This window comes from Aethalodelphis obliquidens, unplaced genomic scaffold (assembly GCF_003676395.1).
Source record: "Aethalodelphis obliquidens isolate GAN/ISIS:26980383/991018 unplaced genomic scaffold, ASM367639v1 scaffold27, whole genome shotgun sequence".
NCBI classification, from domain to species: Eukaryota; Metazoa; Chordata; class Mammalia; order Artiodactyla; family Delphinidae; genus Aethalodelphis; species Aethalodelphis obliquidens.
The window spans coordinates 11,579,119-11,600,591 of record NW_020837971.1 but is presented as its reverse complement, the minus strand read 5'-3'; the positions used below and the strand labels follow the sequence as shown (position 1 = coordinate 11,600,591).

Below are 21,473 nucleotides of genomic sequence, written 5' to 3'. Positions count from 1 at the left end.
GACAAAGGCACAAGTCATTATAATACTAGGCGAACACTGGAAATGGATGCAAAAGGGGGTAAAAAATGAGAGAACAGTCAGAAAGCAAGAGAAGGCAAGATTCATTGTAATGTGGGAAAGCAGGAAGCTTGGCCCAAATATTTTTGACCACAAAAAAGGGTGGGCAGCAGACTGGGACACAATAAATGTTTTTGTATAAATTAACCCCTCAATGAGTTCATTATAAGCAACTTAGAGAACACATCAAGATAGTAAATGGTTATTTGCACCTGGCCTCTTTAACCCAAATGAAATGAAGTGATATTAGTTAACATGTGCTGCTATATAGAGTCCATAGATTTTTCTCTAAAAGGTTCATAACTCATAGGAAAAAATGCACCTCTGAAGGATAAGAAGACCAAGAAGCAAGATGTCCTTTCAGAGGGCAGCATAAAAGCATAGCCATTTTCTTGGGGCAGATCACCTTAAAGAAAGCCTAATAATAAGCAAGTTTATTTCAATATTTAAACAAGAAGGTAAACTACAAATTCCTAGGCGTGTGTAAGACTGTTCAAGTCTTGAGGATTTTGAGGAATGGAAGATTTCTGAACCACCATGGAACATACAGGCAGAGAAATCAGTATAAAAAAAACAAGTCTTACACAGAAGAAGCAATTCTTCTCCTAAGCACTGACTTTTAGTTAGGACAGATTAAGAATGCAACTTTTTATTAAAGGATGAAAAGTTGGAAGATTCAGCTGTAGAGGGCAGTGCTTGACGAAAGAATCTTCTGGGCGGTGGCCAGAAGGGAATGGCCTGGGAGATGCACATAAGCGCTGGATGAGATGCTCAATAAATAAATCTGTACCCAACTCCTGGCACGGCATGAAGAGGCGGGTTTTATTCCCTCTGTACAATATAAACCCCGCAATAGAGCCAAATCTTGTATTAGTTTCGCCAACAGTATCCTTTCCATGCTGCCATTACCCAGTGGCACAACCAAGTGGAAACAGATCTGTTTACCCAGTAAGAAATCCACAGAGGCCATGGTAATAAAAGTTGGTACAGGCAAGGGGCAGAATATCCTATACACTCAGAGAAGAAAGTCAAAACTGTCGAATAGACACATTATATATGAAGGGGATGATCAGTGCCACTGGCTTCAAGGAGAGTTTGTCTCTTCTACTTAATATGAACACAAACGTACGTTAATTCAATCTGAAAGCATGATTTTATATTTTTCAATATCATGGTATATTTATCGACATCAATTGACACATGTTAACGACGTGGTTTTAGAAGTGCCAATAATTTCTGATAAATATGCATAAGGCATGAAAAATATATAATTAAAAATATGTGGGGTTACCACAGTAACAACAGCAACAAACACAGAGAGGCGCTCCACTGGTGGTCCTGACTACTGTGGCATCTATAAAAGGAAGCAGGTTTCAGTAATCTCAGTCAAAATTCTCTAAATATCCTTAATAAAGGTAATAACACATTTCCCCACAAATATGACTTCAAATGTCAATTTAGTCTACTCAAATATCCACAGCATGTTCAATTCTTAGAGGTATTACACTGAAAGATTTTTGAGATTGTAGACTTATTTTTGGTTTATTACTTTTTTAAAAAAATATGAAGGGCTCATTCTTGAAGATTAGAAAATCCTAATTAAACATTGGCTATAAAAATACCCAAAGGTATGAAGATACCATGGACTTCTACTTGCAGCCAAGTTCCAATACCTCACCAACATATAACTAACATATAACTAACGCCTGGAGAGAAGTGCTTTACTTTTGAGGCAGAAAAGAGCTCCTCGCGAGGGCAGAGAAGACACACAGCGCCTAATTGAATCCACTTTATTTCTGGAGCAGAGATTATTCTCTCCACTTCCAGGTTGAGTTCTGGCTTTTATGGAGAAAGATTAGGGAAGCAGATCTGATCATTCAAAATCCCTGCCTCATCTGATCATTAATATCTGATCCACATTCTCTACAGGGTCACTTCTTAGTGTATCGGAAAGATACATTTGGTATTACATTTATTAAACACCCCCACATGCAGGCACCTTACTTGCTTTCCTTTCTATAACCTTTAACACCCTATTGGATTGTTATTCTAACTCTCATGTTACAGAAGAGGAAATAGAGGCACAAGAAGTCATACCCCTGTGTGTAGGTCAAGAGCAGTGATTCAAACCCTGGTTACAATCCTTCTGCTGTATGCTTCTTCCCCTAGCTTCACGTGATTTCAACGGGACGTTTCTCTCTCTCTGAAATTTTGTGTAGCTCACCTGGATGAGGTCACAGAATCATCCTCTGAAAGATCTCTGAGCACTTAATTGGAGGCCAATGCTACATTCCTCATTTTGGCAACAATGTGGTCAAGGTGGAAAGGAATAAGTGCTTGGTCGGAGAGCTAGCAAATTCCATCAGAGAGACAGCTGTCCACCTCGGAGGGACACCACCCAAAGGCAGCCCGCCACCAAGGTATCCGACTGAACCATAAGTTAGAGACGCATTTGCTGTCGCCCACAGACATATGGTTTCATATCACTTCCCACGGCCAAAATTATTTTTAAAATCTCTATGATTTGAAAGACTTGCACACTCCAACGTTTCAAATTTAGAAAAGAGTAAGATACAGAACTGTATCCTTGCTCACCACTTTGCCCACAGGCTCTCCAAGACAAAGATCGTGAAGTACTGCCCCGTCTAGAACCTGCTTGTCATCTATTTATAAGTCTGAATCCTGCCCTGAATGGACTTGGGAGTAAGCAGTGACTAATATTCCTGAAGAAGGAAGGGGTGTTGTCATCAGGAGGAAAGATGCACAGAATTTTTCTTTGGCCAAGAGAACCCTGAATGCTGATGCTTCCTTAGGAAGAAGCATGGCTAATTCCAAATACCTCAGAATTTTGGTTGTTGGTTTTCTGATATCTGTTGCTAAAAATTAATCAAATTCTTTCTAAAAATGGCAAGTTCATTTTCAACTCTTTTTTTTTTGGGGGGGGGGGCCTCTCACTGGTGCAGCCTCTCCCGTTGCAGAGCACAGGTTCAGCAGCTATGGCTCACGGGCCCAGCCGCTCCGCGGCATGTGGGATCTTCCCGGACCTGGGCACGAACCCGTGTCCCCTGCATCGGCAGGCGGACTCTCAACCACTGCGCCACCAGGGAAGCCCATTTTCAACTCTTAATAAAGTGAAGTACAGCTGGTATTTGTTAGGTGTTGGTTACATTCCAGGCACTCAATAGGGCTCTACACATGAGGCTCTACACCTCATTTCAACCTCAAGACTTTGCTATGAAGTAAGTACCATCAGTAACTCACTTAGAGGCAGGGAAGCTGAGGCTTAAACATGTATCTTGCCCAGCCAGCTGACAGGTAGCAGAGCCAGGCTCAAATCCAACCAGCCTACTCCAGAGCTTGCCCTACTAAATTTTATTGTATGATAAACAAACAAGAATCTTGGAAGGAGAATAAAGGCAGGAGAGAAAAAGATAAATCCACTTCTTGTTCCCTTTGCACATGACTAAGAGACAATTGCTAAAAAATTGCATTTGTGTTTTACATCACGAGCACCAAACTAATGAAAACCTTATGAATGTCATCTGTCATAAATCACTTCATAATCCTCTCTTCTTCCTCACTTTTTGGAGATCATAGTTTTTCTAAATGTTTAGGCTATGACCAACAAACAACTTCTGAAATGCATGACATTGAAGATTAAGATTTCCTGAAGAGTCCTAGGACATGAGGAAGTAAAGAGAATGTCAATGTATAGTGTTGGTTGTGGGCTATTTGAGGGTGGGGCAACCCTGTCTTGTTCATTTTTCCAACCTGGAGTGGTGAGCTAGACTAGGTGATTGATCCTGTCTGATGTATTCTCCACTGAGTCCTCAGAGGACAGCTCCTGCCACAAAACAGATACTCACAAATATTTGTTGAGTGGATAAATTCACTCAGTTGAATGTAAAATGCATAAACTGTATAATATAGAAAAGACCCATGTAAGAAACAGGACAAATTATGCATTTCATTTCTATTACACCATGCCGTAATTACATGGTATATAGGTACACCTCCTTTGTTTTGATATGTGAAAGTAGCACAAAAGTAAGAAAGTCAGCTTCAAAACACTTACTGCAAAGAAGAGAAACATAAGAAATGGAGACACATAGAGTTGATGAATATTCCTAGGAAAAGTAATTTCAAAGATCCAATATAGAAATGATCCCAGGATATCATGGTTTTATTTTCATCAGTTGTTATATTTTGAGAGGAAAAGCTGGTTCTTCTAACTCCTATAGACCTGCTCCTGTCCCACTCACCAGGAAAAAATAAAACTAGAATGTTTCTTTGTATGGCTTTGTGACTGTCAGAGAGCTAAGGAGGAAATGTGATGAATTTTGACAGGGAATAATAATAATAACTTTAAAACTCCTTTATTTATTCTTTAGTACCCTCTCTGGAAAAGGGCACATATAGTAAGAATGGCATAAAATGAGAAATATAATGGCACTGTAATTTCAAAGAGTACAAAATGTTAAAAATTTGATAACCGTTGTAAACTAACCTCATAATTACATTTATATTGAAAATGTCATCACCTTTTACCTATATATTAAATATACGAAATCAATTTTTAAAGTGTTTAAAAACTGATTTCATACATATATTTCTTTCCTCTGACAGGTACAATTGTGCTATTTTGCTTTTACATTGCATGAAGTATTTCATTATATAAGCTAATTTCAAATATTGTTAAACTAAAAGCATTAAATGATTTTTACGTTCACTTGTTAAATGTTCAAATATGGTCACATTAAAGGAAACAATTTTAGCTTTCAGCCATCTATTTGAAAATTTTAAGTCATCTTTTTTTTCCAGGCTGCAAAAGTGTATTACCAAATAAACTGACAAAACATCTCGACAACTAACAGAAACGTGCAATTTTAATGCCTTCTAATCTCACAAATCAATATGAGGTTTTTGTGCTTGTGCATGACCTTCTTCAAATTATCCCCCCATTTTGGCTGAATCAGAACGAGTGTGGGCTATTTGATAAAAAACCCTAAGTGTGTGAAATAAGAGCTCTCGCCTCTTCTGCCAGACTCCTCTTGACAGAAAGATGATAGAAGCATCACATCCCTGAGAGAGTAAATGCAAACTGACAAGAGATGAGCCTTTAGATGTTGAATATAATCTTGAATTGTGCTTGAAGTGTCTTATTATCTTGTCTTTTGATGTCTGAAGGGGTGGCTCATTGTTAGAAAAAGGAAAACCCTCACATATCTTTGCTATCTTTAAAAATTGTTTGGCCTTTAACAACTGCTCTCCCAACGAATGTCCATTTCTCCTGACAATAAATATGGCAGGTCGTCGGCAAGTGACAAACAATTTACTTTACATGCCACACTTTTATGGGTTTTGAGAGCTCCTGTGGAAGTGTATTTTAAAAAGCCCAGAGAAATTAGCGGTATTACCAATGTTAAGTAGATTGGTGTCTGTGGGCATATACTGATGTGAAGTTACTCGTCATGGTTATTTCCTGCTGCTTCTGGTTTTATATCTCACGGGTCCTAGATTCAAAATTCAAGTTCCTTATTTATCATGGACTAAAAATAGCCAGGGAAAATTAAAAAAGCAACCACGAAGTCTGATAAGATTCCAGAATGCACTCATGCCAATTTCCAGGGCACATGGCACTACTCAGAACAGTATACAAACAAAAATCCTTTTCCTAAGTAGGATATGCAGATCAGCATTGAGCTTGCTGAATTTTGCCTTTTATCTCAGACCCTTCAGCACTTTTTCATTTCTGCCATCCTTCTGGGTACCCTTCACCCTTCATATCTACCATTTGTCTTGTGGGTTTAGTTTTAACTTAAAAGTTTAATGATGTTCCCAGTCAATAGGATTCCTTAGCAGCTAAATCACACTCATGCTAGCTTTCTGTCACCAAGCCAGATTTTGTGAAAGCTTTCAAGATCTTTTCTCAGACCTCTGTCACTCTAAGAATCCATAAGAATTCTCAGAAGGACCATAAACTGTTACAGGGTTCAGATTATTGCATCATTATAAAAACATATTGATACATTACAAATGCCAAGATGGGTAGCTACCATCCTAGGCTAGTACAACCATCTCAATGCCATCAGCAATCTCCAATCTGACCAGTTTTTTGTTTTTTTAAGCAGGCAGCTGTAGACATTAATCCCTTTTAAAGCGATGCTTAGTTTTAACACTTTTCTGATTGCCTGCAGATTCCTATTGGATTGTTACGGAATTAGTATGAGCGTGGAATATAATAGGAGAAGTAAAGATCCCAAACTAAAGCAAAGAAATAGACCAGTATACCTGAAAATTTGAAAAATTCCTTAGGTATCTCTTAAAAATAAAAGTTGCCTTAATTTTAGAAGTCAGAATAAGATGAGCCAATCTACACCCAAAACAATGATGTGCGTTTCTTCCCAAAAGTGTGCGAAAGTTTTCCCACATAATCAAGATGATCCCTATTCTGAATATTTACCCATGCGTACATAACAGTGCAGTATATAAATATAATTAAATGGAGCCATTAAAATGTTAGCTTTATTTGATATTCCTTTCATGCTTCTCATTTTGAAAACTGGGTATTTCCTTTTGGACATATTTCTATTTTGCTAAAAGAAATTAGATATACTAAAGAAAAAAATGCAGGTTTGTAAAAGGGCATTTCACCCCACAGACCACTTCTGCGTCTATACATTTTTTAATACAGGAAAATGTGTTTTTCTATTTGATTTTTTATTTTCTTCTACCTTCAGTTGGTTTTGGCAAAAATCCACTCTGCAATAATAATTTTTCATGCTTTTTAAGTAGCTTCAAATGTTTGTATTTTTAAATCAAATTAATCCTTTAGCTCCTCTTCTACCTTAACAGTGATGTTAATTTATCTAAATTAATTTATTATTAATAATAATAATTATTTTTAATTTATCTAAATTTATCTAAATAAATCCTGCCATATTGATAGTAAAAGACAAATCACCACATATATGGCCATCAAGAACTGCAAAAGGAGATTAATTACACCACACTATTTTAACAGCAAATGTTTCAAAAATGATTTTTTTTAATCATATCAACCATCCATCCTATCTTGATATGTGTATATGTAAATGTATATTTAGGCACATGGAATTCTTACAGGAATGTGTAACCAAAATTACGCTTACTAACTCTTGCACCAATGCCTTTTACTTAAAAAAAGAAAAAGAAATGTTTATATTGTAATGTATGCATATCCCACAAGTAGACAAATATTTAAGTTCCCAAAATTTAGCATCTTCTCTAGCATGGGCAAGTTTTGTATGTTTTAAAAATGTGTATCTATTCCATATAAATCAAACTGTGCAGAAAACCCCAAATCTCTTTACTGAATTAAACTGCACAATATCTAAGAAATCCTGTTGTCTCCTCTGCTCAGTGAATAGCAGCCTCAAAGAAGATACTGGAACTTGGATTAAGCCCAACTATGCCTGAAGCAATACTATAATATAACTAGTTGTCCTTTATTGGCAAGCTATTAATTTTATTACGTTTATCTGGAAACTATTTTTTAAAATATACAGAGGAGAAGTATATTTAAGTGATGTATGGATAGAGTGAACTAAAAGCTTATTATTATAAATTAGACTTCTTTAATTTTATGATAGAGAAAATACATTCATACAACAAATTTAGCAAGACAATTTGAAGTGTCACATGAAGACAGGAGAAAATATGAACACACAGTAGACACACATGTTTTACATGGGTAGTGCTACATTTATTCACTGTGCATTCACAGTGCCTAAGAAAGAAAATACAGGAAAACAAAAATAAAGTATGAAAATGATAAGAAAATGGAAAATGTGCATTGTTATTTTAAAACACTATATTAATACTAATCTTTAAATATGGGTTTCTTGGCTTTCACACACTTTTATCACAATTGTTTTTTTTTCCTCATTAATAGGATGAAATGAAAATAACATAAGATATTTGGAAAGTACACCAATCTGGAAAATATGATTATTTCACAGCAAAAGAAGAAATGCTCAGAAAACTACAAATACCAAACAATGTCTAGCAGGACAAATACATTCATTAAATTGTTGAACTGCTTCATGTCGGGTATAATTGGTACATGATGAGTGTCCTAAAAATATCTTAATATTCTACCTCATTCTCAGGATAAATTAACAGGTTTTATTTTAATTATTCACCATCTTAAGGAATGCAGGTTTCATTACAGAATCCCATTTTCAAATGGTCTTCAGCATGACAAATCTCTTAAGAATTTAGTATATCTAATGTATTTAGTTATGTAATGATGTTACTTAGTTTCTCTAATTGTAATCTGATCATTTTTCTCATATTTTCAAATAGGTTTGATGGCAGTACAGTCCTCTAATAAAAGGGACGCAGACTGTATTAGTTATGTTGTTCCAGGTAGCTAAGTTTTCAATGAAAATAAAAACCAGTTTGTTCTTGCCACTCTAGGACCTTAAAAGCTCTTTGACTAAGAAAAGTTGGAGCACGGATTTTCTTTCAAATCCTCAGATGAAATACAGACATTCATCTAACATCTAGGATTTTTTTTTAAGTATCAGTTACTAACAATTAAAAAGGAATGTTAGCAGCTAGTTAGCAGCTATGTGCCTTGACTAGGTAGTTTTTCAGAATGATTTCTGAACACTTACCCAAAAAGTTAATTTCCATTTCTCTGAGAATGACAAACTTTCTTCAACCAAAAGCGGTTCAGTGTTATTTTTTCCTGACCTCTGTGTTCGCACTAAAGACAGTCCATGTTTCATAGCTCACAATATTGCCACAACATAGAGTGAGATGTCACCAAACTAGTGTGCCCTTGTTTCATATTTGTATGAAATCTGACTATTTTTCAGGTGGACTATCTTTTTTTTTATATCAGTTATTTTTTTTTATTGGAGTATAGTTAATTTACAATGTTGTATTAGTTTCAAGTGTATAGCAAAGTGATTCAGTTACATATGTATGTACATATATATATTATTTTTCAGATTATTTTCCATTATAGGTTATTACAAGATATTGAGTATAGTTCCCTGTGCTCTACAGTAGGTCCTTGCTGTTTATCTACTTTATATATAGTAGTGTGTATATGTTCATCCCAAGCTCCTAATTTATCTCCCCCCCACCTCCCGCTATCCCCTTTGGTGATCATAAATTTGTTTTCTATGTCTGTGAGTCTATTTCTCTTTTGTAAATAAGTTCACTTGTATCATTTTTTTAGATACATTTTCTTCTGACTTTAAGAAGCAGAAGGTGGGAGTTTACATTTAAAATATTGAGTCAGGTCAACAGGCTTAATAAACACACCTCATCAGAAGCCCCCATATTGCCAAAGCCCAAATACTCCTTTATGAATGAATTTTAATATAAACATTACGTGAAGCTATTCCCAAAGAAAAGCCCAGTGTTGACAGATTTAGAACCTCATTCAGACTCATAGCATAAGGTATATGTGCAACTGTAAAATACCATCTCGAAACAAAGTATGCTCACCTATTTCCTTTTCAAAGAAAAGATATTGTAAATTTAAAAGGGAAAACATTTAAAAAGTAAGACTGAAATGGCTTTAATAAAAGGAAAGCTGAACAAAAACACCAGTGAAGTATAGAACCTAGGAAGACAACAAATGAGAAAATTCCAGAGCCACGTTGGCTGTTAAAGAGAAAACCCATCCACCCATCTGCTGGAGAATGGCAACTGTTACTATGAGCTTTCTCTAGCTACCTCTGCCTTTGGATATTTTTTAAAAATTTATTAACCTGACAGCAGGAAACTTTACACAGATTGCCCCCTGACAGGGTGCCAGTTTGGTATAAACACTTTGCTATCTTTTTCTTTAGCATAAGAAAATCAAGAAGCATGTGAAGTGGAGCCAGGTGCATATTTGGGCAAGCATGCCGGCGCCTCTGACCACCCCCGTTCCCAGGGAAGGCCCGGATAATCTGGAGCAGCCTCATGGCAGAACTGCATCCTCTACCCCTCCTCCTTCACATCTACTTTCTTTTTAATGTGTGAATGTCTGATGTATTATTAATCCCCAAACATAAACCAGCAAGGTCGCCAATCAAAGAAAATATCTGCTCTCTCACAAATTATCTGTTTACTGCCTAATAACCAGCAAAGTCCACTGCCAACAGTCACTTAACATCTCATTTTTGAAGTGGGGGAAAATATTTATTTGGTCAATTCTTGAAAAAGAATAATGCTCACTCTATCATTAAATCAGGTAATTGGGAAAGAAAGCAATCTACTTAAGGGCTGAGCCTTGGGAGCTTGAAACCGAAATGCACCTCTATTTATTAATTATGACATAAACTGAGCCGGACGAACTACAAAAACACTATGATGCCACGTAACCTTTAAGTTAAAACATCCCAGATGATAAAAAGACTACAATGGGATCATTTTAAGGGATGATGGTACAGAGTAGCGTCATTTCTAATACTTTGTCTTCTTTCAGATTTTTTACAGCACCATTTAACAACAAGGACAACAAAATATAAGCATCCTAGCAATCAAAATGAAAGAAAAAGTGTAAATCTGTATAAGCATTTTGATTCACTAATGTGTTACCAGGTAGTAGCATCCTCAGACACTGCAATATAGAACTTTCTTCTCTATACAGAGGTCTAACCTGAGTACCCCAGGCATGGCAAAGAGATGGAAAAAAGAAGGCAGTGAGAAAGTCCCCACTGAATCTTACATCGTGTATTGTGCACTTCCCTCCATCAAAGTGCCCCATAGAAATGAACACAGCTCAATGTAACGAACATGGTGTGAAGTCTGAACATCACTGCCATCTGATAAGAATTTACTTTTATTTCCAAGATTACACATTAATGCTATTTAAAGTGGATTTATTTATCAGTGCAGTATCTCAATGTTTTCTGGGAGTGGGGGACACTAAATTTGTCTAAACACACACACTGGACTTTTTAAAGAAATACCTTGGTGCAGTAGATTTTCTTAAATGTTAAGAAATGTCTCTAAATGTGCATTTCCCCCTCAGTAGTCAGAGAACAGCACCACAAGGGCTTGTTTGAAGCACCACAAGGGCTTGTATGAAACCATAATTGATTTTTGGCAAATACCTTATCATGCACCTCATTTACTTACACAAATACAGGTTTCTACTCGTTTCTTTCTTTTTTTTTTTTTTAAATAACTGGTTTAGCCTCAAATCTATTACTCGGATTAGTTAGTTGATTTTAAAAGATGCTGTTTTAATGTTTCTCTAACAAAACACACTCTCTTCAGTGAAAAATATAGTATGCATTTTCAATGGCTATAACATTGAAACTTTAAAAGATCCAGAAACATGGTTCATATTTTCAGTAAATCTATTTCTCTAGGGAATTTTCCTCATCAACTACCAGCTAAAACCCTCTTGGGCTTAAGCCCCATTACTGATTACTTGGCCCCAGCATATTTTATCAGAATATTACAAATATCAAGGCATTGAAAGATGTTTAAATAAAGTAATAAAGAGAGTGAGTGATGCTATAATGAAGGCCTCCACTTATGCACAGGCAAGAGGCAGGTTCACCACTGAGTGCAGTCCTTATAACGCCCAACCAACGACCTCCACGCTGACCTGCAGAGACCACTGCCTCAAGGGGTGACAGACAATTTAGTCCTTTATCCTTTTGTCATTGGAAACGACTCCACTGCCATAAATTCTAATCAAGTCAAACTGGATGGCAATTTAAAAAAAAAAAATCTTTTAATACATGTTTCTATGAGAAAGATAACGGAAAGGGAAGGAAAAGAAAAACCCTACAGATACTGCATTTTCTAGCTAAGAATCACTGACCCAACTTTCAACCCTTTTGCAATAGTTCACAGATAAGTGACGTTGAAAATACCCACCCTCACAGGTATCATTGCATGCAATTTCTTTTAACCCAGAGAAACACAATATCATAAGAGAAAACCAACCACCAATTTTTATTTCAGGCACAAGGTTTATAAACGGTTTTTTTGTTTGTTTGTTTATGTCTCAGCTCAAGGCTTTAGAGCTGTGTGCCCAGTTCCCGTGCAGTGTGGTACCACTAAGAAACTAACCCAGCCACCCAAGGTAGTTGGGACTTGAGGAAAAGCAATCATGAGGTTCAACTTGAAACAATAAAAATATTCCCAGGAGGAGGACTGTTAATAAATCATCTTTGGAATTTCAAATATATATGAGAGAAAATATTTAGTGCATGTTTTATACGATCTCACTTCTTCTGCTGAGACTGCATGGGAAAACTTTAGTACAGATATTTTTTCTAGGGATATATATTATTTTTATCCTTTCCGGGGCCATTTTCCTCACCAAGCTGTTGATGCTACCATTTGAATTTTAGCATCCAACTTGACTGAATGTGGAACACTGAATTCTTGATGGGCATAACTAAAACTGAAGCACCACATTGACACGAGTGCTATAAATGTCACTGGAGAAACACAGCAACCTCATCCCTTTGAGACTGTTTGCCAAAGGCCAGTTTTGAGAGTGGTTTCCGATATGTACATCACTCATCACATATTAAATGACCAGCCCTGCATGGTATCACTCATCTGACCACGCAGCTGAAACACAGGGAGACACAGAACCAGATTCTCTGATAATACCTCCCGACGTGCAAGTCTACTCTCCTCCATACTGTTTCCTACGGCTCAGAGCTTTGCATAATACAGTCAGGAACTGAAAAAGGAAGAGTTATTCCACAGGCTTTACAAGAATAAATAATGTACCACTTAATGATATCACAGAGAACAAGCTAACCACACATTTCTCAATGAAATGAGGATTCATCCCTCCTAAGTGTACTTTAGTTTCCATGGCTGTTCAAGTTAAGCAAAACATTACCTCTGATGTAATTACTTTATAAAACACAAGGGCCCTTTTCTGAACTTTCTCTTTAGGCTGGCATATGGCTTCTGGTTTCTTCTGTTATTCTGAGCTGCTCAGAACACTGAAACATTCTGCAGAGTGTGTTTCCCTTTGGATGCTGTAAAGTGCAGAGGTGCAATTTAAGGAGAAGCATAAAAAGGCCCAATGGTTCCTTTTTATTTGTTTATAAACAAATGGAATTTCCTTTGTTTATCCATAGAGGGCATCCGTATTAGCCTTCCTCCTGTAGTTTTGGGCTGAAGGTGCCATTCTGTGAGAGAAACAGACGTCCTCTGGACTGCTAATTTCAACAAGACACAAAAGGGGGACTATACTCCAAAGAAATCCATTTATACTGAAATTTTGTGTACAATAAAAAATGGAACTCTTCTTGTCTCCTCTCACTGGTAAATGTCTCTCCACAAAAGTAAACAGACCAAGATATACAAAAAAAATTTGTCTTAATCTGCTCCTTTCACTCCAGAAGCTCAGTTTTCAAAAATACAATGAATATGCTGGAAGAGTGATGGTTTGAGAGAGTATGTTAGAAAAGCACTGTTTAGAGATAAACCTGGACGCTCTCAGTTATTCGTGAAGAATATAGTTCTTCATTACCAAGTGAAGAGTATAATCACAACTATATACGGAAACAAAAAACTTGAACATACGTCAAGTAAAATAATGATCCATTAAATTACCACCCATTAAGTGTTGCCAAAGTTGGTAGTAAACTAGTTGCTTTCTAGTAAAATTCTGAGAATTATACTAGAAAGTTTTAGCCAGTTACATAGACTAGAGTTCCTAATGCTAAGTCCCAATAATATTAAAAGGTGAGAGCATAATAGAACCAGTAGCTAAGGAAACCTGAGAGACCAATGAGATAATAAATGGTAAGATTACTGTAAAATGAAATGGACAGAATAAATATTCAGTTAATTTTCCATCGATGAGAATGTCACAATAAAATCACAGCTTACTTTGCAAAAAAGAAAAAAAAAAAAGCATCCTTCTGGGCTGCTTTCTATTCTATCTTTCTCAAATTGTCTCCAATTTTTTTTCTTAAGTTTTCAAAACTGTTCACCTACTGATTTCTTTTAACCTAATAGGAAACTGGAAAATATTCACATTGTGTTTAAAAAGCACTCTAGAGACCAAATAAAAGTGAATAAACAAGAAATAGTAGATATAAGATGTAGATTTTGCTGGATTCTCTCGCACAAACTCAGAAGGTGAGTATTCCAAAGTAAAGATGAGTACCTTCTAAAACCTGCTAAGATTTCTAAACTACACTATGATTCCTTAGGTTACCCCGTAAAGATTCCACTTAAGATATATCTTCAAAGAACTTTTAATTCAAATTTCTTTGACCCGCCCCCAACCTTGGATTTTTTTAAGCTTATTTCTCTACACATGCCAATCAGTAAGAGGTGACATAACAAATCTATGACAATTTTCAACCTTGGAAAATCTAAACAAATGTTGAGAAGCCAAATTAATTACCCTTCTGTTGGTTTCTTTGAAAAAAAAAACCAACAACAACAAGTTGAGGTTTTAAGTCAAAGTCCACAAAAAGCATTTACTTTTAAAAAATGCAAGCAAAGTTTAGGAACACATAATCCATTATCTTCAGTTATGTTGAATTCACAATTGATTACTTTTTAAAAGTCAGAGTGCTTAGTATTAGTATATTCAACATCAAAGAGGCTGGAGCATGGCTTCTGCCTTCCTGCAATTTACAGTTTTATCTGCCTTCTCTCACTAACCCCTTGAAATGAAATGAGTGTTTCAGGACATAACTCTTCTTACACAGATAAAAACTCAGACTACAACAAAATATTTCTTTAAAGTAAAAATACTAAAACCTTAATGCCTAGGTATGGAAAATTTATGTCGGAAGTGGAATTGCCGCTTTTGCAAGAAAGGGTCATATGAAAAAATTTCTTGAAACTGGCATCTCCTATACTCTTAACTACAAAACAGTATTTTACCAACAGAAAATTTGATACAGAAAGTTTCTCTGCAATACTCCTCTAGTGTTTGACTGAGTGAGTATTTAAAATCAGAGGAACACTCCTGTGTTGAAGCTGGCCTAGAGTTGCCAAACTAAGCTGCATTTTTCTATAGTTATTTTTTAAGCTCATGTTTTTAACTGAATTAATGACTTTCTTAATAAAGGAGTCTATGCCATGATGTTGTGTTTCTTTACAGTTCAGGCACTTGACAGCTTTTAACCTGTTCTCTGCCTGATCAATACATATGTATCTCTGAGATATATATATCAGGTTAGTATATATATGTATGAACAGGTTAGTATGTATTATATATGTGTATAGATAATATACATTTAGTGTCAGAAGTATATAAACACTTGGAAATAATTAAAAGCAAGTGTTTCAGGAACAACTGTTCTGAAAACCTAATGTCACTCTATCCCATAAAGTGCTTTCCCAGCAGAGACATCTATCACCATCCATCACTCAGTCACGCGCCTCAACACAGCCTGCTCCCCTTTCTGATTAGAGATCACAGTTGCTTGAGTTGGCTTACAGAGTGTCATCTGTTTGAATGACAGATGTCTTTGCTGGAGTGGCACTCTGTTTGTTCTTGTTTTGTTTACGAAACGAAGATTTCTAAAAAGGTTCTGGGCTGCCTCTACATTAGGATGAGGCTATAAACCTCTGTTAAAGGAGAGCGGCCGAGGCGAGGGATGCCAAGGACCTATCTTCTTCCCTCATCACCCTTTTAAAAGAAGAGATGTTCATTCTAATTGTGATCACAAAATGTTATGTCTTTGTGCCCTTCCCGTAGCCACCTTTGTTTACCTGGCAGAGAATGACCGGTATTGATATTTTTCAGTTCCCCTCTCTGGTCTTTTGACTACAGATAATAACTCTTTACTCTCCTTCCCCTTAACAAAAGGCTGCGAAGCAACCCGAAACCGAGTCGATATTTATTCAATAAACGTTAACCAATTCTCACAATGGAACTGATTTCCTGACGATGATTCTCCTCTTCTTTTTTCCCCCATGATCTCTAGCCCGGGGACGCTAGCAATATCTGACCAGTGCAAAGGGGCAGGAGGAAGTTCCTGGTTGGGAAAAGTTTGGAGGACACCCTCCCAGCCAGCTGGCTTCATCAGCTGGGGTGGTTCAGCCCCTCCAAGATGCCAAGGTCCTCTTTGGTACTTAGAAGAAAATTGAATGAACAACAGGAAAAAAAAAAAAAAAAAAGAGGAGGGGGTGAGGGCGTGGATGGCTCTTCCGGACATCATGGTAGGAGTGAAATGAAAGACCTAGACAGACTTACCGAAGAGCTTGCTGGGAGTGTCCTCGCTGTCATTTGATCCCACGGGCGCAAGCAGGGGCTCATTCAGCTCGCTGTCTGAAGTAGCAGCCTTGTCCTCACCTCCCAACTCCGCATTCATCTCACTCCGCACTGACAGCAAGGGCTTACTGACTTGTCCAGCTATCATTGGATCCTAGGATGGGGGAAAAGAGTGAAGGGGAGGAAAAAAAAAGTGGCTGCTTGAGTGTGTGCGTGTCCTCTGTCTCCCTCTCCTCTTCTCTCTCTCTTCCACACACAGACTCTCCCTCTCTCCCCTCTCTCTTATCTCTGACTGCTCCCGCTGTTATTGCTGGCTGCAGTCAAGTGAAGAGCTATTACAGATCCGAGTTCTCCATTCCTCCCCACCCTATTAAAGCTCAACTAGCATGAGAAAGATGCAGGAGGCTTCTGAGGAAAAAAAGAGAGAGAGAGAGAGAGAAAAGAAAAAACTTCTTTGAAAGCAACCTAACCAACACAGCTTTAATTGTGGGATGTGCTTTTGTGCAAATGTTTTTACACCTTGTGCTGTCTTGAATGCAAGAAGAGAGAGGAAAAAAAAAGAAAGTGCGGGGTTTGTACTTCGGCAACAGACTCAAAAGGAAGGAGCACCCTAGGGAGGACCCAAGGGCTATTTTAGGAAGCCCTCTCCCTGGGGGAGAAGCAATTAAACCCTATCCCGAGAGCAGAAAAAAGAGACAGGGAGAAAAGAGTCGTCCAAAGGCTTTCAATGGAATGAAAGAGATTTCTTATGTAAATTCTAGCAGCACCCTTAGAAGTTGACTTCGCTGGTCCCAGATTTGGGACTGCAGCTGACCCCAAATCAAATGAACATTTGAAAGCAAACAATAAAAGAGATGAAAATTGGTTTACAGTTTTTGAAAGGAATTGGAAAAATACTTACAAACTCTGTTCAATAATTCGGATACCTAGAGCATCCTATGCCCAGAGCATTAAAGAAAAAGAAGTCAAAGATCACCTCCGAAAAGGCAAACTTTACCCCCAATAATTTAAATCTGCTTTATCTTCAGCTCGTTAGGAGGGCATTTTAGGATCAGCAATATTTTTCCAAGGGCAGCCTTCTATTCCATTTGCAAACTAAGACGCATGCTATTGCGGTGGCACAGGTATCAGAGGCAGAAGGGAGAGAAAAGCCGGAAGTGCCCCTTTTGCGTGTTCTGGGAGCTATTTATTGCCAAGTTCATGCTTAAATGGCTCCTGAGCAGGAGACAGGTGACCAGCGCAGGGGCAGGTAGGGCCGCATGCTGTCTTGTCCCATCATTACATTGGTTGTGGTAAGCCTGGGGTTATTTTTTTTTTAATGTATTCATGCCTGAAAAGTGAATTTGATATGACACATGATAATCTATGAAAATGTTAATCAATACAAATAGTTTAAGCTGTCATCAAATTCACTTCTTTAGTCAATACTCATACCACGGAAAACAATGTCACTGTCACCAGGGCTTAATTTGCACAGCACTTAAATATTGGACTCTGTGCATCAATGCACTTCTTCTTCAAATACTGTAGGTAAACACATTTTCTCCCTATTTAAGTCTGAAGCACTCAGCACGCATTTAGCTGAGCCAAATCCTCCCTTTTGAATACCTTGATAGGTCCACTGGAGGGCAAAATTAATACTTAATTGAATCTCACAGTCATCAAAATAATCAATACTTTTTTATTATTTATTCTTTACAGTCTGTTGACTGTTTCAAACCTCTGAGGGAATGGTGGAAAGGATTCATGGCTTTGAAACACTGTCATTTAACAAGGTAATTTTCAGTGGGGCATTAGGGGTTGTGAAACATATAATAAAACAAAAATGGTGGCTTATAATAGGAAGAAAGAAAAGAATTATATTTCTGCCATCTAACAAAACAGGATAAATAAAAAGCAAGTGCAGAGAGAGCAAGAAAGGAGGGGGACGAGGGATGGAGGAAGACTGGCTTTTGAAGGGTTTTATCATATCAAGAGCAGAGCCGAGCTTTCATAATGCTGACATTTCTCATCCTGACAATCCTAAACAAGTAGAAAGGATGAGATCGCAGATATCATCTTTCATCACATTCTCCAGCTTAAGAACCAACATGACAGCTTCTCTCCCCTTTACACTGTTAATTACTAAATAAAATACTACTCTCTGTCAGCATCAGATTATTGCAGATAGCAACCACAAACATTTCTCCATTGTCTCCCCCACTCGGAAACGGTTGAGCCCTACCTTGAACTCTTTAGAGAATAAATTAGGCTTGTCTCACTGTAAATATTTGAAATGTAATCAATGTCATCAATACGGTCGATTCACAGTATTGTCAGCCTAAATTTGCTGGTGATAGATTAGCATTTCATTTACTGTGTTTGGAGGTGGAGGTTTGGAGCGCTTGAAAATGGGGGGTTGGGGGGAGGAGAATGGGGCAGGCAGAGGGGAAAGGAGACACAAAAGTCTCCAAATTTCCCCCAATTTCTTTCCTATGTATCTAAGAAAGATCACGTGTTTGGAGTCTTCTGATTCGGTAAGCAGAGCAGAGTGAGGTAGAAAAGGAAACATTGCCTTACCTCATAGCTTCACATGAAGGAAAGGGACCAGGTTTAAATTCTAGTGCATTTATTTTACTTTATAAAAGGTTGAGTCCGCAATCTCTCTGATCTAAAGGAGCGGGTGTGACTCATGCCTTTAAGACACCCAGTCTCTGTGGCCACACTGCTCATTGGAGCATTCCTGAAGATGGTGTTAATGGTAGACTTGTGTTTACAATGACATTCACTACCCTCGTGATAAGCCAAACACGGTTATGCATGTATCAGTGAGTACCTGGGCATACTTAAGAAAAGGATATTCTATTCCTGCTTTATTTGTGAATGGTCAAACTGAATCCCAAATCCCATAGAGGAGCTGAAATGCAGCTGCTAAGTTCAAGTGCACTTAAATCTTTTAAGATGTTCAGTCTGGCTGATGTGTGCAAAGCATGTACTGGCAGATGGCGTATACTCACTGCCCATTAGCTCTTCTTCTTTAAATTACTTTTAGGTACCCTCATCCACGGCTAGGTTCCCAACTAGTGCCTCTCAGTGACCTGAGCTTTGAAAATTCAGGAGTTTGTCATCCAAGTACTCATCTGATTTTCATCCTACAAAATGCTCTACATTTTCCCATGATGCAGCTGTAGGCCACATATATATGTGCATGACATGGTTAAAGAGCAAAGCCCCAGAGAGGCAGAGAGCAGACAGCTTTTAAGCACAGCTATAGCCACTGGGGGGTCCATTTGAAACTGCGTCACAAGCAGTAACCCCTGAGCACAGTCTTATAAGCGACTGGGGTGGGCGTACCTCTTTCAAGCAGCACTTGGCTTGGAAGTTGTTTTCTCCCTGCCAAACGTGACGTCAGTCTGTGAAATCCTTTCTCCCAGAGTAAGGAAAGGATTTCCAACGTGCACCGACGTGGGTGCTTGCAGGAATGTCAGAGAGCTACAACTTTCACATGTACAAGGATTTCTGCAGCAGCAGATAGGAACAGAAAGAGCTAGTGCAGGCAAAAAAATAGTGGGTGAAGACTTCTTACTTGGAAATCTGAAATTGTCACAACTAGAGTAGTAGAAGTTGGGACTTCTCTGCAGTTTGTTCATCGGCCCTGACTGAAGAAAGGGACTTGTCCAAGATGGAACAGTGTCAAGTATAAGCAATAGGAGATGCATGTGCCAATACAGGAATTCACAAGGGTCATAAGAGACCCAAGAAGCCAGACAGTAAAAAAAGAAGAAATAAGAGATGTAGATTCCATTAGCAAAATCTCAAAAATTTTCACCATGTCCTACAATGAAAGGACTGCAGTCAGCATCAGACCACACAGCAATTATTTAAACCTCCTTTGTGCATTGTTAAAAAATAAAAATAGATTGCATGTATTGAATGCCTTTACCAAATAGGCACCTCAGATATACTTAATGTCACTCAAAGTATGCAAGGTATTAACCCCATTTTAGGGAAAAAGGACTGAGACTCAGAAAGGTTAGGTGATTTACCCCACAGCTAATAAGTGGTGAGGCTGTATTTTGAACCCCAGTAGATTTCATTTCCAAGGATCAGCAGCTTTTTATACAGCACCCTCTACTGCGTGAAAATAACCGAGGCTCATGGACTAGGTAACCCATGGGGTTTCCCAGAACTTGAATTATGGACTGGGAAGGGTGTTAAACCCTGGATAACCGATTCCCACAGTATGCTGTGTATACTATCTTCTTCTCTTCAGACTCTAGAAAAAAAACACCTCTCTGTCTGACGCTGCTTAGGTAAAATCCATGGGGTGACAGGGAATGGTAGAGAGGACATCAGACAGTGTCACGCTCTACATAATCTTAGCAATCACTTAACCACTCTCACCCACGGTTTTCTCATCTGGAAAATGAAAGGGTCAAAATAAAACAGTATTTTCCAAAGTGCATTCCACAGAACACTTGTCCTAAAAGAGATTCTACAATAAAGGATTTTTGTAATCATACCCACGTGGAAAACACAGCAGAAAAGTCTACCAGGAAAGAAATCAATTCAACTCTGCCTAAGGTAGCACTTCCCACAATTATCTGACCATGGAAGACCTTTTCCTTAGTCTTTAGTATATTATCTAACGGATCTCGTGCTTCTTGAAACATTTTAGACTGTGCCTGCTTAGATTACAGCTAACGTAAATTACAGTTCTAATTTTTAACTATTCTATAATAATAGGCTAGACGTCTTCAACAAGTACATATCTGTCCAGTGCTTCTTACATTCTTTTACCTAATTAATATTCCTTACCATTTATTCATATACAGTTATACACAGCTTAGTATATACTAACTGTAAATACTCTCTTTGTGTGCTAATTTCTGATACCCTTTAATTCTTAAATAAGGATGTCCCCATGTATTTCTGTTGTAAAACCTTTACTTGAAGAGCAGATATAGGGCACTGTGCAAAGGAAAGAATTTGACTTGGGCTTTCACCAGGCTGTTAAAAATAATACCAGATAAACAAAGATATAATTCAGCTAAAGGCCTTCAATAATTTAACCAACAGAGTTTTTGTAAGCATAATCATTCTCATTTTATAGTAAGGGAAACTAAAGATAGGGAGATTATTATTAACTCAGCAAAACATCCGTGTCTGGTGGCAGCCACGTGATGGAAATACCCTCGCCCCTCTAAACTGAGCTTGAACTCAG

At 37.7% G+C, this 21,473-nt stretch overlaps 1 protein-coding gene across 2 annotated transcripts in view; it reads right to left on the bottom strand.

The window, feature by feature from the left end:
- Positions 1–16,418, bottom strand: part of POU6F2 (POU class 6 homeobox 2) — a 363,025-nt gene extending 346,607 nt beyond the window's left edge. For both annotated transcript variants that reach the window (XM_027123965.1, XM_027123966.1), the window contains exon 1: positions 16,253–16,418. In XM_027123965.1, the coding sequence (XP_026979766.1) occupies positions 16,253–16,418 (166 nt within the window). The remainder of the gene's footprint in view (positions 1–16,252) is intronic.
- Positions 16,419–21,473: the final 5,055 nt, after the last annotated feature.